The following is a 25,958-nucleotide window of genomic DNA, read 5'->3' as shown; positions in this document are numbered from 1 at the left end:
GGGAGTAGGTTGATTTTGACATTGGTGGGGACACAAAAATTCTTCAATGCAGCACTCCTGAAAGTTGATGTTTTTTTTTTGTTGTTGTTTTTTTGCATTTATAAACATTATTTCACATTATGTAGAGCAGATCAAGCAAATGATCATAGTCAGAAAAAGAAAGTCAGTAAGTTAATGTAACTCATGTAAGACAAGGAGGAAGCTACGAAGAACACCCTGGGGATATAAATGAAGCAATATTCGAACCTTTGAACAAGCAGATTAGTGTCCACTAGTTGTTATTCAGATCATCGTCACACTAACATTTGTCACAGTGATGAATCTCAAGGCTAACATATCCTAAAATATATTTTATTTGACCTCACTTGTGAATTTTGAGCCCTCCTTCAGCTCCTCCTCTACCTCCTCTTGCCTGTCTTTCTTTACATCCTCTGGCCTCTCCTCCTCCATCTCCTCCAGCCTCTCCACTGTCTGTCTCCTGACAAGAATATGTTGATACATGACATATGAACAGAGGGATACATTTTATTGCCTGAGCGAAAAAGGCTTTTACTTTCACACAGTTATTACGTATTATTTATTCCCCAAAAAACTGTGGGGAAAATACAACAAAACCTCAGATTCTAGATGCCCATTTAAACTTCCATGCAAATACATGAAAACAATAAGTAAAAATAACTTTTGGCATTAAATATTGTCTTTTATTCAGTGTCTGTATTGTTGAGCCTACACAGTTATATACCATTGAAGTAACTTACACTTCGACTCCAAAAGAAGTCTTATGTAGAGTTTTGTTTTCCTTAACATCCTTTAAAAAAGGACACACGCAGACAGGAACAAATACAAATGTAAATGTAGATGACACCACTGATATTAAAATCTGCCAAGCTGACGTGACCCAGTGACAAAAGCCAAAACATGTTGACAACTTACATTTGCAGTTGCAGATAAATGCACTGCTGCCTCCTGTTCTGTGCAACTAGCACCAGGTTGCAAGTATCATTACAAGAAGATGGAGTGCGATATTTAGGTTAGAGGCAATACTTCTAGCAGAGACAGACGGTTAAACCTTTGTGTGCTGTAATTATTAACTAAACACTATGGACACGTTGAGTGATGGCTTAGTAATGGCTGGATAATGGTAGGGACATGTCCCTAGCATCCCTACAAAATTCTTCATCCCTGAATTAAGATTTTTATTATTAAGGGGGGAAACAACAAACCTACATTTCCTTGTGTGTAAAAGTGTTTGCCACCCTGTTAAAACAAATGAGAAAGAAAGTCACTGAGATCTATGAGTCTGGAAATGTTCTAAAGTCATTTCTAAAGCTTTGGGACCCCAGAGAATCACAATAAGAGACAAATGGTTGAAACATGGAACAGTGGTGACCTTCCCAGAAGAGGCCGGTCCACCAAAATTACCCGCAGAGCTCAGAGACGACTCATCCAAGAAGTCACAAAAGACCCCACAACAATATCTAAAGAACTGCAGGCCTCATTTGCCTCAGTTAAGGTCAGTGTTTGTGACTCTATCTTCTGAGCAAAAAGAACATAAAGACTTGTCTCAATTTTGCCAGAAAACGTCAGGATGACCCCCAAGGCTTTTGGGAAAATACTCTGTTTACTGACAAGACAAAACTTTTGGAAGGTGTGTGTCCCATTACATTTGGTGTAAAAGTAACACAGAATTTTAGAAAAAGAACATCATACCAGCAGTAAAATCTGGTGGCGGTAGGGTGATGTCTGGGCTGTTCTGCTGCTCCAGAACCTGGAAGCCACAAATTCTGCTTCTACCTAAAAACCCTGAAGAAGAATGTCCAGCCATCTTTTGGTGACCTCAAGTTGAAGAGAACTTGGGTTCTGCAGCAGGACAATGATCCAGAACACACCAGCAAGTCCACCTCTGAATGGATGGAGACAAAAAAAATTAGGTTCACGCTGAAAAACCCTTGAAAACACCACGGTTTGGTGGGTTGGTGGTTCGATCACTGGAGTCTGCCATATGCTGAAGCGTCCTTGAGCGAGACACTGAATCCCCATTTGCTTCCAGTGCAACTGACACTGGTGTGTGAGTGTGTGTGTGCTTGAGTGAGCGAATGGGTGGATGTGTCTCTGACTGTAAAAGTGCTCTCAGTACCTTTGAGTAGGCAGAAAAGTGCCATACAATTCTAAAAAAGTGGAAAAAAAAACATCAGCCTATACCAGCTGGCATCGGGTGACACCTCAGGTTGCCAGCCTATCGCAGGGCTAACACAGAGACAATCAAACATTCGCACTCACGCGGACACCTAGGGTCAGTTTAGGGTCACCAATCAGTCTAACAATCTTTGGAGGTGGGAGGAAACTGGAGCACCCGAAGAAAACCCACACGGACACAGGGAGAACATGCAAACTCCACCCAGAAAGACCCAAGCTGGACTCGAACATGAACCCCTTCTCACTGGGGTTGTTAGTCTAACTAATTTGCAAGAGGTGTTGCTTTCTCCAGCTGAACATTTAATATTTTGTATGATTACAGAAATAAGAAGGCAATCACTGATATCTCTTAAAAGAATTTGGTTATAACTTGTTATCCTAGTTTGTCAGTCATGGGCCCACAGACCTAGAATAAAGATTGGGTTACAAAAGTCTGTTGTCAGTTAATGCCCATTCCATTTGATCTTTTTGTACATAAATAACCATACCATACCACAATACCACCATGCTTTTTATTTTTTACGATTCACAAAGAAATGATCATAACCCGTAAATCAATACATTTTTCCATGGTTAACCAGGTTTCACCAATAGCAATAACTTGAAACATACAGTATGTTTTAAAGATTTCAAATGATCTTTGATATGAGCAAAATTTCTATAAAGGCTTCTACTACTAAAATGTAAGATAGAGAAAACAGCTATGTTAAGGTTATTAAACTGATTTTCAGAATAGTATTCAGTCTAAGATACATAATCATTACAGAAATTAGACTCTGGATCAGTGTTGTTCTCCAAATTAAATGATTTATGTTCAGTTGACTGAAAAAACGTAGGTTTAGTTTCTCATATTTTTTTTTTAAAATTATAACTGAATTAAAAAAAAATCAGCATTAAAGAGCGAAAACTCAGTCTCTTCTTTAGGAAAAAAGAGACTTTCATTCATCATTATAAAAACGTCAACAAAGGCAAATTTAAATGTGTTGTTTGATGTTATGATGAAAAGAATTTTGAAATGAATCCTAAAATATGTGTGGGCACCAGTGGAGTGATGCTAAAATGGGGGAAATGTGATCATGTTTATGTGTGCCACCTAAAAGACATGCAGCAGCGTTCTGTACCATCTGGATGGTTGATGCAGGAAACCACTAATCCCCACATAAAGTGCATTACAGTAATCTGGCTATGTGGTGACAAAGTTGTGGATTACCATGTTGCCTCAAAATAATTGGTTTTATTTTGGCAAGCTGCCTCATTTGGAAAAAGCTTGATTTAACAACTGCCTTGATCGGTTACTCGAGCCCGAGATAAGAACTCCCAAGTTAGTTATGTTTGGTTTCATGTAGTGGGTCAAGGGACCCAGATCTAGACAGAGGATTTCAGTGGTTCCGCTAAAAAAATCACTTCGGTCTCTTTTCATTAGAATTTAAAAAGTACAAAGCCATCCAGTCCTTTATGTCATCAAGACATTTGAGTAATGGACTGACATCGGTACGCTTTTACAGTCACAAACACATCCACTCACACAAGCACACACACATTCACATACCAGGGGTTGTCAGTGCCAGGGGTTCAGTGTCTTGCTCACAGCAAATGGCACATAACGGGTTGTGGGGGGACAGATTGTCTAAAGGAAACTTAAACCCTAACCGCTGTGTTTGAACCTAAGGTTGTTCATCAGTACTCTTGGCACCATGATGGCCAAGGTTGTAGGTCAATGATTGACTTTGTAGTCGTATCATCTGACCGTATGTTTTGGATCAGATGGCAGGGGAAGATGCTGCGCACACCTGGTAGGCCCAAACGAATAGTGAGGGTCTGCTGGGAACACCTGGTGGAAGAACCTGCCAAGATGGTCTTCAACTCCCACCTGCTATTGCTCTGAATAGATTCTGGCAAACCGTTGAGCACCTCAGGGATGGCAGGCCGCAACTCGCCCACACCGTTGTCAGTGGGAAAAGGGAACTGCTGACATTAACTGGGGCTATAGTCGGGCGGTGGAAGGAATGGCTTTATAACCTTTGAACTTCAAATCGTGGAGGAACAATGCAGTTTTTGTCCTGAACATGGAACCATGGACCATCTCTTTAACCTCGCTAGGGTGTTGGAGGTGTTTGCCCAACCAGTCCACATGTGTTTTGTGGATTTGGCAAAAGCTTACGACAGTGTCCCCAGAGGCATCCTGTGGGAGTGCCCTGGGAGTATGGAGTGGATGGATTGCTAAGGGCAGTCCTTGAACAAAAGGAGGGCAAGTTTGGTCCGTGTAGCTGGCATAGAGTTAGGATTAAAGGACATAAAAAAGACCTGGAAAAGTGGTCTGATTTAAAAATTAATATAATTGGTAGAGTAAATCTGTTTAAGATGATGTGGCTGCCATGATTTTTTATATATATATATATATATATATATATATATATATATATATATTTCGTATTTCGTAAAGCATTCAAGCATTCACAGTCATGTTCTGCCCCTCCAGGTCAACGAAATATCACCATTATTAGCTGCATTTAATGCAAAACTTCAACCAATATTGCTTATATATACACGTAATAATTAAAATGGCTAATTAAAAAATACTTATTTTTACACATGCGTATCCTAAATTAGTTGCTGTTGTTTTTCTTGTGTGGCGTGTGCCCAAGTTCAAGTGGGTGCAATACTGTCCTTTGGCTAAATGACTAATTGCATGACATCAGCATGCTGCAGTGCTGCGATGTGTTTGATGCCTTGTTTTCCTTTTATTTTTCAGAATGATGTTGGAGGTCAGAGGACCCTCCAGCGTCGCTGGACTACATTTGTCAAAGCGCAGCTTTTGTGTCAGACTGACAATGAGCTGCCCTATAATGTGATCCAGGACATAGACATCCTCCCACCAGCAGAGGGAGCTACTTCGGATGACACACTCTTTTATGGCATCTTCACCTCTCAGTGGTCAGTAATTTATGTTCCCTGATGCACAGTGGCCAGTACCTCAGAATCAAATGACATTTTCTATGGATGGTTTAAGTTTGTCCTGTGTAAGTTTTGAAATCACAAAAATGATCTTTATTGCCCTTATAGACTTAGACAGACTTTAATGATCCATGAGGGAAATTACTTGGTCACAGTAGCTTAGCACATGAAAGAAAAATTATTAAAAACCATAATAAGAAATAATAATAAGAAAAACAAGGCAGTCCATCCATTTTGCTGCCAAAGACCTCCCATTCTCCATGAGTACAGACGGCACTGCCAGCCTGACCCTCCTCATCCCCAGCATTCCTTCTGAAGTTCAGCAGGAATCTCAGGCTTCACTCTGGGCAGCTCAGGGGACATGGAAAGCACTAGCAGCTGATCTCTGGAACACACCAATGGACACAACAGCCACTCCACTGAACTCCACAGCCAACACCACAGCCAAACACAAAAAGTCCAGAAAAAAACAAAAAAACAAAACAAAATAAAAGCAGCACAAAGAGACAAAAACGACCAAGAGATATGCTCAGTTCCCCTCTTTGTTTCACCCTCTTACATCTTATTCTCTTTTACCTGTTATGGTCAGAGGAGGCGAGGAAGGGATGCAAGAACAAGTTCACAACCATTTAATAAAATTGTCCTAGCCCCAGATCTGACAGTTTACATCAACTGAATTCTGTACAGATATGTCTATATAGACCATAATATTATGACCACTGATAGGTAGTGTATACCATTCACCATCTTGTGACAATGCAGTGTTCTGCTGGGAAACTTTTGCTCCTGGTATTCATGTGGATGTTACTTAGACATGTACCACTGGAGTCTCAGATCTTTAGAAATTACTTCATAACCTTCCCCAGACTGCTAGATATCCGTTACTTTCTCATTTGTTCCTGAACTTCTTTGGGTCTCGACATGATGTCTAGCTTTTGGGGGTCTTTTGGTATACCCCCTGCAACAGATCACCTTTGGGATGTGGTGGAATGGGAGTTTCGCATCATAGATGTGCAGCCAACAAATCTGCAGCAACTGCGTTATGATATCATGTCAATTTGGACCAAAATCTCTGAGGAATGTTTCCAACACCTTGTTGAAAGGATACTACGAAGAATTAAGGCAGTTCTGAAGGCAAAAAGGGGATCTAACCTTTTACTAGCAAGGTGTACCTGATAAAGTGGCATATACAATGTTCACTGAAACAAACTGAAAAAACAGATATAAAATATATAATCTATCTATAGCCTCTTTCTTATTTTATCTTATCTAATCAATATTCAATCAATCAATCAAAAGGAGAAAAAAGAACAACCCACATACTATGCTCCTGGACTATAGTGTGGGAACATGAAAAAAAACCTCAGGAACATAAGCGATGATCTTGCTCTTATATAGCGCTTTTCTACCTACTCAAAAATACTCAAAGCGCTTTTACAGTCAGAGACACATTCACCCATTCGTTCACACAAGCACACACCTACACACCAGTGCCAGTTGCACTGGGAGCAAATGTGGGTTCAGTGTCTTGCTCAAGGAGACTTCGGCACACACCCACACACTTATGGTATCGAACTGCTAACCCTTCAGTTCACAGACAACCCGCTCTACCTACTGAGCCAAACCGCCCTTTACAGCACTTTACAAACATGAAAAACTTGCATCAGTGAAGGGGGAGAGGGGGAGGAGGGAGAGGGGTACGTGAGCAGGGTAGGGGTAGAGGTAAAACCCAGTGCAACCAAGCAGCCATCCATTCCTGCAGCCACCAGGCGCCGGTCGTGGACCTGCTTGTCAAACTGGGGGGTGGGGGGTAAAAGCCGCAAAGGCGTTGGATGTGGGGGTACGGGGTTATTGTATATCTGTCCATATGTGTATGTATGTGTAGGGTTCCGCCTGGCATCACAATCTTGGTGCCTCGGAGCCCAGACAGAGTCAACAATCAGCAGGTGTCCGTGGGAGTGTGGGCAGGAATGCAAGAGCATCTCACTGCAGTGATCTTCTGGGTAGTTATTGTTCCAGCAGCGGCCTTGGCTGAGGCCAGTGCTGTTAGGGCGCCAAAAGCAAGATTGGGATTGTTTGGTCTTAGGGCAAGTAGACGCATTCTTTTGCGCCACTACTCTGTTTGTCCATTCTGATCTCCAAAACGATCCATTCTCCTTCGCAAAGCCAAAACCTTCTCCATGATGTAACCCATAGTCTGAGCACCACAGTCTGAGCGCCAACAGCTCTGCCCATCACTTCAATCACCCAGGGCAGCTTTGTGGGGCTTTTGACAGCTGTCTCAATTCTTTGATTTCCTCGATAAACCCCCCCCCCAGGGAAGAAAAATGCGATCACCTTCTGCGAGAGCTGACAAAGAGGGAGAGATTATTAATTTTATATAGCCTAATAACGTATATATATATATATATATATATATATATATATATATATATATATATATATATATATATATATATATCTTATCTATTCCTTGATGAAAATTCAACCCAGTTAAACAGGACAGTTTTGAATAGCATATTTCTTCTCTGCCACTCTGCAATGTAAGACAGGTGAGTTTGGCGATGGGAAGGCTTTTTTTAAGGAACACGGACACAACCAGTGAAAACAAGTTTGAGTGAGGGTTATCAATGCAACTGTGTCTCCTCAATGTGTTCCCTGGACAAGAAAACATCCTCAGTACCAATAACAAACAGTGGCTAAAATGTTGGGAAATGATAGAGGACATGTCCAGTGCAGACAGGTACACAGTGTCACAGTGTCTATATTTACACATAGAAAAAAAAATAAATAAATAAAAATAAATAGATTGTATTGTATAGCCGCGAAGCTGTTTTTGGCGAGGAGAGGAGGGAGGGGCGAAACAACCGCACAGGTGATGATTGGCTTATACACAAATCACACCTACACCCAACTAGCAGAGGTGAGCGGCAGCATTGCTGAATGTGGAGGAAAAGTTGCGAGCCGTCACTGGTTGGACCGGGTCGACCCGGGTTTTTCGGTCTGATGTTGTTATATCTGCCTGTTACTCTACTTCCTGACAGACTGTATCATTGAAGAAGCTTCAGCTCAAAAACAAGTTTTGATCTACTCCCATAAAGATTGATCTCTGAAGGGCAGAGATTGTTGTTCCTTTTATTTTCCAAACAAATCAAATGTGTTGTTACACGACCGTTAATGGAAGCGCATAGGCGAACGGCAACTGTGCGACTGTGTTTATATCCAGCTTGTATAGCGACATCTCCCTCTTTAACGATCGTAGCAGCGCTCTGCAACCGAGGAAAGGGGGATTTGGCGGCATTTATCGGGCTATGTACAGGACACAGTGATTTATTCTAATATCAGCAGACTTTTGAAAGCGGAGGTTTGACGGGTCCATTCTTCAGGTCATCAACAATTGTAACTTTATCTGCAATGTACGTGATGACGTATGAGGGAGGAAAAAAACAGGCACGCAGCTCTCACAGCGGGAGGTCCGACCCGGGACTTTAGCCGATGTGAAAGCGGTATATGTCTACCAGTTGGGGTCTGAGGTGCAATACATATTAAAAGTTCTGTGTAAATACGTGTCTATACAATTCTACTCTATGTAACTGAGTTGTGAAACCTGCTAAGAAAAAAAAATAAATTATTAAACATATTTAAACTTAAAAAAGGAAGAGTAACGCAATAGTTACTTTCCCTGATAACTAGTTACATTTATAGTGGAGTAATTAAGTTACTAACTGAGTTACTTTTTGGGAGAAGTAACTAGTAACTATAACTAATTACCTTTTAAAAGTAACAGCCCAACACTGAAGAATTCAGAGGAATTCTCTGTTGCCCCCGCTTCACAATATCTGCAGTATTGACATCAAATTTGAGGTTCTCGTTAAAAATGTGGCTAGATATTTATATTAAGCAACATTTCCTACCAGTTTACCATGGATGACCATGGTGTTTTTTTTGTGTCTAAAATCAATTTGATTTAAGTCTAAGTAATTATTGTCGCACCACGAGGCAAAATCAACAAGAGCTTCTCTATATCCTGATTCAAGTCCTTGAATAAGGGACCGCAGCACAGTGTCATTAGAAAATTTGATTAAGTAGCTGCCTTCTGTCACACTTCTGCATTCATCCGTATACAGGATGAAGAGGAAGGGGGGCACCCTTGTGGTGAACCGGTGGACAAAGCTGAGGAGTTTGACACAACCATTAACAGAAACCCTCTGCTTTCTGTTAGCTAAAAAGTCTGACAACCATGAAACAATCTGGTGGGGTACGTTAAAATCACTCATTGGCGTCCTCAGTAAAAGGTGTGGCTACATCAAGTTAAAAGCTGAAGAAAAGTCTGCAAATAAGAGCCTTTTATTCTAACCTAATCTGAAAGATGTGGAGCAGGGCACTACTGAGTTCAGCACAGCTTCTTAGTGTGCGCTCACAAATTTCATCTGGGCCAGAGGCCTTTCTTATGTTTACCTTCTTCCGAAGGTTATTAACACAGTCCTGACTGATGATCATATTACAGTCAAACTCAGGGTGGATACTCTGCTTAAGAAGAGGTGGATTTTCTGAGGGATCATGGTTTTCAAACCATGAGTAGAAGAGGTTAAAGGTGTTTGGCAGATCTACATTGCTTCCCTCTATTCTAATTGGAGTTCTGTTGTTTCGACCTTGGATGTTAGTGACTGAGGACATTGATTTAATGCCTCACCAGGCAGCCCTCAGAGGCCCGTTTCACAAAGCAGGTTTAGTAAAAACTCTATTAACCTTGAAATGAGGGAAACTCTGAGTTTTCCGTTTCACAAAGGGAGGTAACTCAAACGAGAGAGAGCGGGGTAACTCTAGCCTGTTTCGCAGAGAGAGGTCAGTTACCGTAGTAACAGACTCTATGAACTTCAATGAGAACCTTGAGTTTCTCTCTGTCTCCGCCCTCTTTCAGCCACACACGCCATTTGATTTCATTCATTCAGTCACAGGCGAGTCTTGGCATAGCCTTGTTCTTCTGCCTGTCTTAAATCATTTTAAAAAAAAAATCAGAGTCAGTTGCTATATCAGAAGTCCATTAGGCACAGTAGGAGGTGACTTTTTTCACAAACATTGCATGTCCTTTTGACAACGATCCCGCAGATGAAGGTGCAGCATTACCACACAGAGAATTAAATATTTGTTGGGAGATAGTTATCAGATCGCGCATAAATGTAGATGTTTAGCATTTCCAGACAATTATGTTTTTGAGCGGTACCATCAGAATCTGTTGGGACAAAAGAAAGAAAATAGACATAAAAGACAATATTTGTATGAATGGGCTTAAAAAAGATATCTATAGGCCTATTATGTTTTATAAAGGTACTTGTGTCTTGGGGGGTGGACTCAGAGGATGAGCTCCCTCCAGGGATTCCCTCAGCCACTGGCCTTCCAATATTCTGGTTTAGGGCTCCTCTGCCTCCATTAGAGGTGGCGGTGCTGGGCCACCACCCGTTTTACAGGCATCTGCCTTCTTTCTGTTGACTGAGTAGAAGTCTGTGTTAGATTAAACAGGCTTAATTATTTAACAGAACATGATATAGATGAGAAGACATTTATGTGTGTGAAAACAGCATTATGTTGGGGATAAAACTGCGCAGTCAAATTAAGCAGTTTTACCCAAGTGGGTCCCCTGCAAACATTTCAACGTCTAATAAAAGTTGAAACATCATCTAAATGTACACTTCGTTGACTTATTAATTGTAAAAAAATTACAGTATTTACATAAAGATAACACATACATTTAATGAATAATACATTATATCAAAAATTATTTTTGCTATCAATGAACACATTTATATACAGTAAATACAATGTATTAACAGAACCTAGCTTTGGAGGAAAATTATAAGTGCAATTTTTTAAATGTTATTAAACAAACCAAATCAAAGCACAGTTTAAAAACTGTAAAAATAATGTGACCTAGAATTGTGTCAAATTTTATTCGAGATACTTCACTTTAGATACTTTAAATGTACTTTAAATGTCGAATATTGTTGAGTCTACCCTCCATCTTTTCACTGTGTCTGCAGAGAGTCAAAGCCAACAATTTTTGGAAAGGTAAATTATTCTACACTCCTCCTTTTATTACCAGCCAATTTCACTGTGATGGTCTATAAACACTAGAAATGGAACTTTCATTGCATAACTGATCCTTCTATTAACAGTGATAAAAAGAATAAAGGATTTTTAATTAGTCAATGGTTACTTGGTTATGTGCACCATCTATAGCAAAATGTTATGTCACGCTTAATATTTTACAGGAATGCACAATGTTCTACACAAATTATGTTGCCACTATTTTTATTTAGCTTTTGTGTGGTTTATGATAATTTCAAAATACTGCAAAATGTAAAAAAATCTACACGGGACTATGACAGTTCAACTGCATTAACTGTGCTGGCATGCAGACATAGCACTCACATTGTTGTGATACTCTATATTATAAAAAAGTAGTGTGTGATTGTGGTACTGTTGAAATTACTACAAACAAGTGTGTAGATTCGACTGTCCCTAAATCTCCCCTTATTGCGATGCCCAAAACATTATTTTTTCATAAGGCACGGAAGATGGAAGAGAGATTGAATATGTCTACTTGTTGTTGGCCAAATATTCCCAGATAATGATAAAATAAAAAAATTAAAAGATGTTAAATAGAAAATGAATTGTTGATTAACAAAACAATTTTTAAATCAGGCATTGCATTGGGAGTCAAATTTTATATTCACAATCCACTGAATGTTAACATTTTAACAGCTACTCAATAGATTCGGCTACCGTTGTTATTTGATGAAGATAATTTAACATTTTCAAATTATCTTGGGGAAAAAATGCATTTTCTGGACACCTCCATGTCAGCTCATCTGTACAAGTGCTTCACTAATTTATGTCTGAATTTCTGAACTCCAATAGTCCAGAAATATCTAAAATATCTAAAATATATAATATTAGACAGAAAGCACACTGCAGGCCTGTTTCATGTTAGCCGAGTAAGCAGCTAGCTTGAAATGCACTTGACAGTTAAACATAAAACGCACGGTCAATGCCACTTTTTAAAGTACAGAAACTTGCATATGAACACATATAAATCGTCTATAATGAACTTACCGAAAAAACTGTTGCTCTGCTCTGCTCTCACATGCCCTTCTTGCCTCTCTGCTCACGCTCCGTAATTGTGTTCCGCTGCCAGGATGGTAGGAGAAGGTCCCGCCCTTTTCGTCTCTGGTTAGAAGGGCTCTCACCGGGTTGGTTGTATACATTTATTTTGTATCTAGTTTGTCTGTGGTCGAGGTGCAACCTAGACCGATTTTAAACTTAATTTTCTTTGCAGTGTAAAACATGATCAAAATGAGGTACCTTCAGCCGAGGTCTTACCTGTTTGAACGATGTATATTATATTTCATCTTTAGCTGCTGCCAAGTGTGCTTCTCCCCCGTGTGATTGTGAAATAAATGAATAGGCTACCATTCAAGCAGTTTTCCCCTACAATATTATTGTGATTGCAAAGGACTACATTTAAAGATACGCATTGACCCGAACAGCAATGTTCTCCCATGCCGTCTCCCTCTCTTTTGCAGCTGCAGCAGTGTTGCACTTCTTTCTAAAAACGTGTTAAAACTCGCCGTATGAGCGCATTAGGATTTCCACTTCGAGGTTGGTGAAAAATGTAGCCCTCCGCTTCCCCGTTGCCCAAGTGACTCGTCGAAATGGGGCTCCATTGATGCTGGCTTTTTAGAGTTGTGGCGTATGCGCTTAACTCCGGGGGAAACTACTCCAAACTCAAAACCGCTGTTCTGGAACCGGAAACTCAGAGTTTTCTAGAGCAGATAAACTCAGAGTTTAGGATTAGATTCAGAGTTTGTTAAACCTGCTTTGTGAAACGGACCCCAGGTCACCACTGCTATACTTATGTTCTATCTTGTCTTTATAAACTCTTTTAGCTTTTTTGAATTTCGGTTTAACTTGTTTGTTTTTGTCTTTCATTTCCTGGTTGTTCCCTGTATAAAATATTTTTTCCTCTATTAATAATGTGTTGTTTTTTTGTTTTGTTTTTTTAATTTTTAGTGACTTATGGTTTGTTGTTAGGGTAGACAGTGATGTTCTTCTGGGGGATATTAGTGTCAACACAGAAAGATATGTAGGAGGAGACAGTCTATGTTAGTTCATTCAGGTCAGAACATGAGTCATAGAAGACATCTCAGGATGTGTACTCAAAGGAGGCTTTTAGGTTGTCAATACTATCTTCTGACCAGCATTTCATTGTCTTTATAGTGTGCTTTTGTCGTTTACAGACTGGCCTGCAGGTGGGAAGGAGTAGGACACTACTATGATAGGAAGCTCCAAAAGAGGGCATGTGAATAGACCTGTGGGTAGTGGCCACAAAACCATAGCACAGGCCAATGGTGGAGTTCCTCATAGTTGTTGCTCAGTAATATACTGCTGATATGTTCTCAGTGACTTATCAATCCAACAGCGACTGAAGTTTCCTAAAATAAATTTAGGAGCATTTGGGGAAAGCAAATTCAGTCTGTTGACCGGAGCTTCTAGATTCTCCCAACGTAACTCTGTGCTTTGTCGTTATTTCAGGTCAGCATCAACATTCACTACTTCAACTTTTAAATATGCAACATTAACATTTTAACAACTCTGACGACTGACATTAGCTAACATTAGCATCATCATGATGAAGTGTTTTCCACACATGTACAAAGCGTACATATCAACTATCAGGGTCCCACAGCTTTCCATCTTTGTCCACCCGTTTTAAGGCCTAAAGCCATACATTCAGTTTTTGTCACTCTCTCTCGAGTGAGAGAAAATCTCAGAGTTTTATCTTTTTAGTTGTTCGAAGAACAATACACAGTGCCCTGACATCTACTAAAAAAACTGTTTTGTTTTCACCCATAAGGGAGCGTGGTCTTACCAGTGAGGTAAGGTTACTCTCTTCCTTGAGCTTTACTGCACCCACATGCAGATATTTCAAATATGGACGTGGGGGGTCTTGTCGGATGTTGATATCCGCCCACTCAACTCTCTGCTACCTATTAGCTCAGGCTCCTGCTGGTCACTCAAAGTGGGAACGCCCCTAATTATGCAGAATTTTAAACCTTAATGAAAAATAAACTAATGAGTTAAAAAAACAGCCCCCGTACAGTTGTCATGAATAGTGAAATAAACCATTGAGACCAAAATCGCTGTACGATGTTGTAAACATGTTTAATAATGCTGTAAAGTTGGGCTTTTTAACATTGGGGTCTATGGGGATTTGCTCCCTTTTAGAGCCAGCCTCAAGCTGCCATTCAATGAACTACACTTCCACATGCGCTTCATTGCTCAGACCCATAGATAGATCCATAGACTCTTGTTTATCATAGATATAAACACTAGATGCTGCCTCCGCCGTCTCTGTCCATTGGAACGATGCGTCAACGCGGCCACCATCATGGGGAGGGGGAAGCCGTGTCTACATACTGCATTAGTCTACATTAGTGAACAGAGGCAGAGGTCTATCAACAATTAAAATCATCATAACTCACTGAATTTTCAACAGATTTTCAATCTGTTTGGTTTATTATAAATATCAGACATGTATTTATAATACAATATAAATTGGTTAAATTAAAAATGCAGATAATGTGCAACACCATTGAAAGGCTTGTAGGTATTTGTCAAAACGGATATAAAATAAATAAATAAATAAACGAATGAGTTAGAAAAAAATTCACCCCCAGTTTAGTCACGAATAGTGAAATAAACCAATGAGACCAAAAATGTTTTTTTTGCCGGGGCTGAGCGATGAAGTCCATAGACCCATAGCAAAGCCCCATAGATCCCTATGTTAAAAAGCCCAACTTTACAGTATTATTAAACATGTTTACAGCCTGGTTCAAAAAACGGTTTTGGTTTTTGGTTTTATTTAATTAACGTTTAAAATTCTGCATAATTAAGGGCGTTCCCGCTTTGAGTGACAGGCGCTGCCAGAGGCCGCTAGCTGCAAGCCTTGGTCTCTCTGCTAGTCCTCACCTGAGCTAATGACAACCTTTTGGCTGAGTTTGAGGTTTTGATCCATTTGGATCATTTTAAATAAAAAAATAATAGTTGTCTGCTTTGCTGCACCTCCTACAAGACCATCTAGTGAATTTGGAGAATTATTGTTGGCATCAAACTGGAAGCGAGGCCACCATGTTAGCCCGCTGCTAGCACCTCGGATAGCAATTAGCCTAGCTCGGTAGCCTGAGCTAATCCAGTAGGGGTGGGTGGGTTTCAACGTTCAGACTGCTTTAGATCCACCCCAACCTGACCCCCATATCCATATTTGGAGTATGCGAGTGTGGGCAGAGTAAAGCTCATCCAACATGGCAACCACATGCTTCATTTTAGAGATTCAGAATCCAACTGGTGACGTCATGATGGGTTTTATTATTATTATTATTATTATTATTATTATTATATTGATCCAGTCTGAGAAACAGTGCATTGTACTTTAAGATGTTCTGTAACATCATGTGGATTTGGAATGTAATTGTGTTTGTTTTCCACTAACCAGGTCTATCAACTCTGGACGGTCAGCGGTGTGTTCATTCCGACTGACTGACATCAAAACAGTTTTCTCTAGTAACTATAAAGTTCTAAACCGGGACACATTAAAGTGGAGTGTGCGAGTTCAAGAGAAAGTTGCGAATCCAGGACAGGTAAATTCACTTCTAATTGGTGTGAAAATTGTGAAAAATAGAAAACATTACACCCAAGACATTCACAATGATATACTGGTTCCACACTGTAAAACAGGAAAATCTTGACAAACTTCCAAAATACTCAGTCCTTAGAGGAGAAATAGGGACTTTGGTGCTCTTAGACACTTTGGGATTGAGACACTTTAAAATGTCTGTTTATCTCATGTCTGTAAATAATTGCTTGTATAGCCCATGTAAATTGGACTGTAGATTGGACTGTATATATATTTTTTGTAATTCTTACTACCTCATTCCTATTCTATTTTTAAGATTATTTTATTTTATTTTTGAGTCCTATTCTTATGTCTGGTTCATATGGTCTTTGTTATCTTGGGACTCTTGGACAAAACAATTTCCCTGTGAATCTTGAATTTAATCTAACAACCCATTATCAGTCACTCCCATTCATTGGAGAACTAAGAAAGGACTGAACAGATGTTGTTTTTTAAACCAAACTCTCCAGCAGTCCTTTAGAAGGAAAGAAGCTTATTTTTCTCCTTTAACGTTATCCTGTTTATTTTTTTATTCACTGGTGTTTGTCCTTGTGCTTGGGTTCTGCTCAAGATTTCTTCCTTTTAAAATGGAGTTTTTCTTTGCCACAGTCACCTTAGTGTTTGCTCTTGGGTTTTCCAGTTCTGGGTTTTGTAAAGAGTGTGAGATCATTTGGATTGTTATTGACGCTACATAAATAATATGGAATAATATTGAATTATATTGAGCAACAGTTTGTGATCTCGGAATGACCTGTAGACTTGACTAATTCAGATTTTCTCATTTGATCAAACCATATTAACAAATGTTATCAGAATTCTACCACAAACTTCTTGCTGCATATCAATTCATCAGTTTTATTTTTGCCTTTCACCTTCCTGTCATGCTAAATGATGAAAGATCTATAATGGATTATAAGATGAAACCTGAAAATTCTAGAGACATGTGACAGATTAACTTGTATAATATGGAAACTTCAGCTAAGCTGAATTCACATTCTAATTTATTTAAAGAAGTTTAAATTCATTTTTAACATATTAATACTCCCTCACCACATGCAATAACTCATAAGTGATTATTTATAATGTACAATTTCATTAGGTATTTTTTAAGTATTTTTTTAATGCAGTGCATTGTGTTTATTTTGTATTTGTGTCAAACATTTTGTGTGGTAGTGTGGCCTGCACAACGCATCAGACAACACCTTACGCTTTGTCAAAGAAAGCTTTCTGGCAGATGACATTGTGCGGCCTGTTGGAAGAAGACTGACCCTGGTGTCCACTGAGCATAACTACAGCCATTTGACGGTCCAGAGAGTCCAAGCCGCCAACAGCAGACACTACACCATTCTCTTTCTGCTCTCAGGTATAAATATAAATATGTGTGAATAATAAACGTATATTTCTGCATAAACATAGCTCAAAACAACAGATGTTGCACAAGCCTCAGTAGACAATGAGAACTCAAATAAATGAAACTGAAATGTATTATGCTTTTGTATTTGGAATTTTTCAGAAAATTTGCAAATATTGCATATCTGTGAGGTGCAAAAGTAAGTGCACTTCTGGGATTACAAGTTAATTTCAAGTTAGTCAGTCAGTCTGTCTCTTCAGAAATGTTTATTATTTAATGAAATGAGACTCAGGTATCATTCAGTGCCTCGTTTAGTTAAAAAAGTGGATTTGCCCCACAAGTGTATGATGACACAGACAAACAAGCTTTCAGAGGACCTTAGAAAAAGAGTTGTTGCTGCTTATTGGGCAACTCTGTATGAGTTTGTTATCCACATATCCACAGTTGGATAGGCTGTGAACAAATCAAAGGTTAAGATGACTTACAGTCCATAGTCATCCAACAAAAAGCAAGACAGATAATCTCGTGCTGGGAGGTCACAAAAGAACTCAGGGTAACTTCTACTAAAGGCCACTCTCGAACATTGGCTAATGTTAATTATTTTTTTTTTCTTCTGAAATATTATAGTCATTTTCTAACATTTTCACATCCAATCAAAGTAACAGACCAGGTGACAATGTAAATGCACAAGATCAGAAAAAGAAAACAAACTAAAATATACATTGCCGGGGCATATATATGCATACACACACATATACACCAGTACATTAAATCAGTGGTTTTCAAACTTTTTTGTCCAAGGCACACCAAAGGTCGAACCAAAATCTCAAGGCACACCTGTATACATATCATGCAAAATAACTTCGATAACACATATTATCACTGTCACCACTCCATAAATGTTTACAGTATCTTAATTTACCTATACCAAATTAAACTTAACAAACAGCTATGATTGTCATTCATCATTTATTAACAAAACATTAATATCAATCAAAAATTTTCTCTTCAAGTCAATTGAACATCTGTAAAATTACTCTGTAGCCTAATGATAGCCTACTAAAATGAGTGTGCACAAAGTATTGATATAGGCCGGGGTGCCCAAATTCTTCCCACTAGACAGCTAAAATTGAAGCTGGAGGGAGGGTCATGGACGGGGCTAAGTTACTACTTAATAAATAATTAAGGAAACAAATAAAACGGATAGTTTGGTTCACTGCCACATGCATGATGAATATTATCTATTGGTTTATTGATTATTTTGCACATGCATGCTATATAAACCCATATTTGAAAAGTTTTGACCATTTTGACCCATGACCCTCGCCCAGGATTCAGTTGTGGCCCTCCCCTGGGAATAGTTGGGGCATCCATGATCTAGATAGTTAACCTTTTCCTCCAAAATGTACCAGTGTTGTTTCCTCAAGTTTTGATCAAGATGCTACATGGGTTATCTGTTTATGTTTTGATGTCACGTAACTTTTTAATTGAAAGTATTTAGAGAAGAGAAAAAAAATCTGCACACTTGAATTTGTGCAGTGGTATCACTTTGATATTCTAAGCTTGGGGCTTTAAGTATGTGTACAAGTATGTCATACACTGACAAAAGCGCTGACCCAATACAAGTTCAAGCCATGTACAACTTCCTCTAAATACCCGAGTATCTGAGGGTCAGCGCTTGTCTTGGTGTACAACGCCAAATGCAACAGGCTGACTGCAGTTCAGTTCTGACTGCTAATAATACATAGTAAATAGTCCTACCTTCTGCCACATCAGCTTAACACCGCAGCTCTGTAGCAATCTCCTGGTTTGAACTCTCTTGGTTGACTACGATTGGATCCTGCCTGCCATTGCTGTTCCATTTCAGTTCAAACTACCCTTCTGCATTATATTTCTTTGTGCATGCTAAAATGCGTGCATTAATAAATAAATATTATATCATTCTTCTGATCATGGATATCGGCAAATTGTACCAGCTACTGAGTATTTCTTAGGTGTGTATAGTCCATTTTTTGTCCCAGCATCCCTAAAAATGGACAATGGACCACGCTTTCAAAAGGCTGGTGAGGCTGGTGATATTCGAATAAATCACTGCGTCCTTCACAGTGCCCGATATCTGCCATATCACTATACCAGCTGTAGCTAGCCTATATAAACACAGTCGCACATGCATTCCCTGATCGGTGCAATGTCCCGAACACCATTAACATTCGTGTAACAACATATTTAATTTGTTGTCTGTCAGAAATTGGTCTTGGGTAGACAAACAGGAAGACTGATCCTATGAGAGTACACCAAAATTTTGCTTTGTTTCTCATTGAAGAGGAACATGTTTCTAGACATTATTATTGGTTAGGGTCTCAGGAGCTGGGTTAGTGTATATTGACTGGATCCATTTTAAGAAAATTCCACCTAATCCAAATCTTGGAAGTACTTCAAAGCGATAACTCCATTCTTCTCCATTGCTTCTATGTTTGACTTGCATCTACGGATAGCATCGCTGTATCTCTTTCATTATGCATCTCATACAGTGTATTCTTTTGTGTTTTCTTTGTGTATTTTGTACAAAGCCTTGCTGGTCATCTGCAATCAGATGAAAAAAAAATATATTTAATCTCCTGGAGAACACCTTACAATGTATCTTTGTGTCACACCCCATTAAATTGATTGGCATGTAAGACGAGCCTTCAGTTCGGGGCCTGTTTGGATTCAGTATTAGAGTTATTATAGCTAATCTTAGTAACTCTGGGAGCCATCCTTCAATAAATGATTCTTCATACATGTCAAGGTGTGGCTTCACTAGCTGACATTTAAATGTTTTGCAGAATTTCATTGGTAGTGACCAGGTGCATTACTGCTATTGATATGTGGTGCTGTGGTGCTATTTCTGCTTTTCCTGCTCCTTTTTACCTGGTTTATTACCCAGTCCACTGTTTACACTTGCAATCAGCTGTTAGCTCTGAGTACCACAGGAAGGCTAACTGGCTGCAGGCCCCAATGTTCCTCAGGAGCTGAAGAGAAAGAGAAGAGGTTGCCGCTCAGGGGTAAAGTGCCACAGTAAGAGGAAACGCTTTAAGCCGATCCTCCCCACCATCATTACCGGGAATGTGAGATCCATATACAACAAGATGTGGAGATGGGTGGGGGACAGGAGGATATTGGCGAAGTTGTCATCAATCACGAACAAAGGCCTCCCACCCCCTGCATGATACTGTCAGAGCAACAGGCTTCTTCAGCCACGCTGTACGAAGGAGTGGTATCGCAGGTCCTTCTTCCACTCTGCTGTCAGACTCTACAACCAGACCTGCTCCGAGTAGACCCACAACTACATATGTGCAATATCCTGCATAGGGTGTAATATCCCTCCTAAATATATGTATATATACATATATTTTTTATACCTTCTGTTTTACACTGTTTGCATCCCTCCTGAAGGATAGATGTGTGAAATATACAGTCCCCTCCAAAAATATTGGAACAGCAAGGCAAATTCCCTTGCTTTTGTTGTTCACTGAAGACATTTGGGTATAAGATCAAAAGATGAGTATGAGACAAGAGTTCAGAATGTCAACTTTTATTTAATGGTATTTACATCTAGATGTGTTAAACAACTCAAGACATACCACCCTTTGTTTGAACCCACCCATTTTACAAGTGAGCAAAACTTTTGGAACAAGTGACTGAGAGGTGTTTCTTGTTGACCAGATGTTGCCTTTAAGGTTGATTGTTCAAATATTAAATAGCTCTGGACTGGAATTATAATATTTTTATTGTGATTTTTATTGTTATTGCCAGAATGGCAAATTTTACTGTGCTCATTTTTTTTTGCCAATCCCTAGTTTGAACTATGAACTGTCTTTCTTCTGTGTTCCAGATTCTGGTTACTTACACAAAGCAGTGCTGCTCCAGAGTGGGGTCCACATCATTGAGGAGGTTCAGGTTTTTGAGCAACCTCAACCTATCAAGACCCTGAAGCTTTCCATACCCAAGGTACACAATGACATGTTCAGTTCAGATATTTAAAGTTAAAGATCCCTTTGATACAACATCTCAATGTACCTGTAATCCATCAGTGCAACTACAGATTAACATTTCCAACAAAACAGATTGTATTTAAGGCAGGTTAAAGAGACCAATCGTTGCGACTGCGCTCTGGTAAGGTATTCTCGCAGTTCCCCAAAAGTCCATTCATTGTGGAATCGTGCATAATTAACATTTATGTATTTGCAGACAACAGTGGACCTGGCTGCCCCCTCCGCCAATACTCAGCCTCTTTTGACCCGCTTTAGACTGCTGCTTTGTATTGCTCGGATTACTTTGTTTTGCCTTATTTTGGTTTGGTTTGATTTCGTTATTTATGTGCGTTTATTTTCTTTTTTTGGGGGTTACTTGCTTTGTGCCCCTCTTTTTCTTGGGTTGTTTCTTTGCTTTTATTTATTTTGGTTAGATTAAGTGGCATCAGTTGGATTTAAAAATAGTTAGGTTGGCTCCCTCCTGTACCCCCGATTAAAGGCACCCTATGACATGGTGTAGCGCACACTACAAACATACGCGCACACAGCAGGATGCTGTGATTTTCTTATGAATGGATTGTGTTGCATTAGGTTTGATTTTCCTTCAGTTGTATTATTCAGGGTTTATTTAAGGGGATGGTGTGTGTTCTTTCTTTTTCTTTTCTTTTTTTTTAAATTTTATTTTGAGAATTTCCTGCATCCTGAGTGTTTGCATTATTTGTTTGTGGTCGTGTCTGTATAAACCAATTCGGTGCGGTCTGTTGGAGGACCCACACAGCCAAGCTGTTTCTTTTATTATTATTATTATTATTGTTGTTGTTGTTGTTTAGTGTTAGTAGCTATTTAGTTTTAAAAAAGACTGAATAAAATGTATTTTTGTACAGAAATCACATTTGAGTGGGGTCCACACTCAAATGTGTACTGTTCGAACCTGTGTGACCTTAAGACTCCCTTGGTGGAGATCCTGGGTTTAGGTCTAGGTGAATATTATTACATTATCAGTACTAAGAGTTCTGCAAATGAAAGCCAGTGAATGCAACTCCAAATGCAAACTATATAATATTGTATACAGACATATTGTATATACTGTTTATAATGTTGTGTATAATGCATGTGCAAACACATACATTAAACACATGTAATAAAAGAGGAACATTGTTCATCTTTGCAAGGACATTTGGTCATTAGCAATAGTTAACATGCTTCTCTTTAAAATGTGTAACAGAGCAAGCAGTATCAATTCAAAATTAATAGTGCAGCAATAAATAAGCATTTACTCAAATACAAAAAACATGCATAAGTAAGCATACAGCATAAGAAGGTGTGTGTGTGGAAATGAAGTAAAATAATCCTCTGCACTGCAGAGAACTGTTAATCATGTTTAATGTTTTTTTTTTTGGTTTGTTTGTTGTTTTTTTTTTTTTTTTTCACAGGCTACGATATATATTGGGACATCAGAAGGTGTAGTGAAGTTTTCCACAGCCAACTGTTCTTTCTACTGGACTTGTGCTCAGTGTGTTTTGGCTCGAGACCCCTTTTGTGGTTGGGACCCCAGCAGCAGGGCCTGTGTGTGGGTCTCTAAAAACAACACCACTCTGTGAGTACCAAAACATTTAGTCATTATTATGATGAAATACATACAACATGACATTCAACTAACATGCTGCCATGTTAATTGACTGGAAATGATAGTCTTAGGTCGTTTAGTTAGGGGCTACGGGGGCAACGTCCGAGCCCGAGCCTCCAGTCCACAGCAGCAAAGCCAAGAGCCCCTATTGTTATCCCGCGTGTTTCTTCTTATTATTATTAGGGGCTACGGGGCTTCACCTGTTATCATGCGTGTTTCTTATTATTATTATTATTAGGGGCTTCGGGGCAAAGGGCGTTTATTATCGAGGCAAAGCAACGCGTTGCCTCTATATTGTTTTTGTGCGGGTTTATTAGCTATTGTTATTGTTATTGTTATTGTTCGTTATGGAGGCATGCCTCTATATTGTTATTGCTCAGCAGCAAGCTGTAGACTGGATAGGGGCAAAGCCCCGAGCCCCTATTGTTATCCCGCGCGTTTCTTCTTATTATTATTAGGGGCTACGGGGCTTCACTTGTTATCCTGCGTGTTTCTTCTTCCTATTATTATTATTAGGGGCTAATATTATTATTATTATTAGGGGCTTTCACATCAACTCGAATGAAGCAGACTGTCAGAGGAAATGAACTCTGGTCTGTTTAAAGCGGAACAAACAGCTCTTGTGTAAAAGCAACTTTAGAGTAACTGGACTGTCCCTTTGATTTGCTTTTTTTGAAATCTGATTTGTTTTGAATTGGACATACAGAGGTGGAAGGCAGTACCCAGTGAGAACCCATGCGGACACAGGGAGAACATACAAACTCCACCCAGAAAGGCCCGAGCCCGACTCGAACCCAGACCTTCTCGCTGGGAGGCATCAATTATGATTTAAGATGCATGGGAACTAAAAAGAAAGATTTATGTTAACATGCTAAATTCTAAGCATCTAATTCTAATTTCATTGATCTCATTCAGATATAGACATTAGACTTAGACATATGATCCACCAGGGAAATTAATAGGTCAAAGTAGCTTACTTACTACAAAAAGATGAGCTGTTATACAGCTAGATAGAATACTGTCATTCCTGCAGGGAATTTCCTGGAAGGAAATGCGTTCACCTCTGTCTTTCTGTCTGTCTGTCAGAAAGATCATACAATTTTTGTAAAATGTAGTGAAGCAATGGCCAACTTAGATGCCATATTCTTCTTCCCCTCATACATAGATATTACAGGGAAGAGGCGCCTAATTGGTCGAAATTGCACACACTGACAGCAAGAATGCACTAAGGGAAGAGGTCAGTGTTTGACTATGATAGGGGATGAGGTAGACTGTAGTTCATTTAGCTTAAAAGAGCATTTTCTTTCTTGACTGTTGCTACAATAAATGCAGGACACACACAATACTAAGTGAACACTATTTCCTTACATACCATCTGAAGACCTTCCAGTTGCCAATTTAATAAAGATTTTTGAGCATTGTTTTCCTACTACTACTTAAATACATGATAGCCTGTAAGGCCTGTGAGTAAACGCAGCCTGTCAGGAGACCCAAGTCTAAATAATTTAACTAAACAATATGCATAAATAATACATGGCCATACATTATAGCTGCCAACAAAAATCAAGTCTAGGGGATTCCATTAATCAATGACTGTGTCAGTGTTCATTCAGATCAAGGTTCAATGAGTGAATGGAATTTATTTATTTATTTATTTACTTTCTCCCCCGGTGTCCTCCCACCTTCCAAAGACATGCTTAGTTTGATTGGTGATTCTAAATTGTTTGCCTCTGTGTGTTAGCCCTACAACCGACTGGGGACTGGAGACCTGTCCAGGGTGAACCCCGCCTCTCATCCAATTCAATTGAGACAGGCTCCAGCAACTCCTGGGACCCTAGTGAAGATAGTTGGTTGTAGAATGGAGATGATGAGACTCGTCACCCTACTGTGGTGGACCCTAGGAGTTATGCTGTCTGGGGCATTTTGCCCCCTTCCCCGAAGGGTCAGACAAAGGATGTTTCAGAAGACCCTGAATGAAGAAGAAGAACAAGAGTCCGTGTACGCAGTCTGGAGGGTTACCAGGCCCCCACCCTGGAGCTAGGCCCGGGGTTGGTGCTTGTGGACAAGTGCCTGGTGGCTGGGCCTTCGCGATGGGGTCTGGCCAAGCATGGCCTGAACAGGATGCATGGGCTCACCTCTCTTTGGGCCCACCACCTGTGAAACCAAGCATAGAACCCAGCAGGTAAAGGCAGAGTCCTTGGCAGTCTGATCCTGGGTTATGGAAGCTGGCTCTTGTAACATAGAATGTCACCTCTCTGGTCGGGGAGGAGCTGGAGCTTGTAGAAGAGGTTGAGCACTATTGACTAGATATAGTTGGCCTCACCTTGACACATAGCATTGACTCTGGAACCTAAGTCCTTAAGAGGGGTTGGACCCTCTTCTTCACTGGAATTGCGCCACGTGAGAGGTGGAGGGCTGAGGTGGGGTTTTTGCTTGCCCACAAACTCTCTGTCTGCATGTTGGGGTTCTCCCAGGTGGATGAAAGGTTTGCTTCCCTGCACCTTCAGTTCAGGGCTGCCCCTTGTCACTAGTTCTGTTTATAACTTTTATGGACCAGGGTGAGCAAATGAATAATGTATCTAATGCAAAGTGTCTTTGGCAAAGCGCTATATAAAACTTTTCAATTCAATTCAGTTCAATTCAATTTTATTTATATAGCGCTAATAACAACACAAATTGTCTCAAGATGCTTTACACTGGCCACTGGTACCACACAGGACGACTTCCATAGCAGTGATACCTTCTGCAACATCACTCAGGTTGAAGAGGTGCTCCACAATCCCACACAGTTGGTTGGTGCAGGATTTGAGGAGCATAGAGCTGATGCCATCTGGACCCGTTCCAAATACTTCTTTCGAACAAATATTCAAGAACAAGAAAAACATCCTGTCTTTTCTCATGTGACCACAGTGAATATTTGACTTCAGGAGTCAGGGTGAAATGTCTGACACAGGCTGATCAGCTGCGTACCAGAGAAGGTTCTAAGTGAAAGAAACACAACTTAACTGCATCACTTCGCATAATTTTTGTTGAATAGATTTTTTATTTTTTATATTTTTACCTTAACTGTGTTTCGGTGGCAGT

General features: G+C 39.7%; 1 protein-coding gene across 1 annotated transcript in view; it reads left to right on the top strand.

The window, feature by feature from the left end:
- The window catches only part of sema4ab (sema domain, immunoglobulin domain (Ig), transmembrane domain (TM) and short cytoplasmic domain, (semaphorin) 4Ab), a 102,243-nt gene that overhangs the window by 51,144 nt on the left and 25,141 nt on the right, over positions 1 to 25,958 (top strand). Inside the window, exons 9-13 of the mRNA XM_047604241.1 lie at positions 4,949 to 5,130; positions 15,704 to 15,848; positions 17,057 to 17,246; positions 21,109 to 21,224; positions 22,681 to 22,844. Of these exons, the coding sequence (XP_047460197.1) occupies positions 4,949 to 5,130; positions 15,704 to 15,848; positions 17,057 to 17,246; positions 21,109 to 21,224; positions 22,681 to 22,844 (797 nt within the window). The remainder of the gene's footprint in view (positions 1 to 4,948; positions 5,131 to 15,703; positions 15,849 to 17,056; positions 17,247 to 21,108; positions 21,225 to 22,680; positions 22,845 to 25,958) is intronic.

Source organism: Mugil cephalus, chromosome 14, assembly GCF_022458985.1.
Source record: "Mugil cephalus isolate CIBA_MC_2020 chromosome 14, CIBA_Mcephalus_1.1, whole genome shotgun sequence".
NCBI lineage: Eukaryota > Metazoa > Chordata > Actinopteri > Mugiliformes > Mugilidae > Mugil > Mugil cephalus.
The sequence above is the reverse complement of the archived record's forward strand: the minus strand, read 5'-3'. Positions and strand labels throughout refer to the sequence as shown.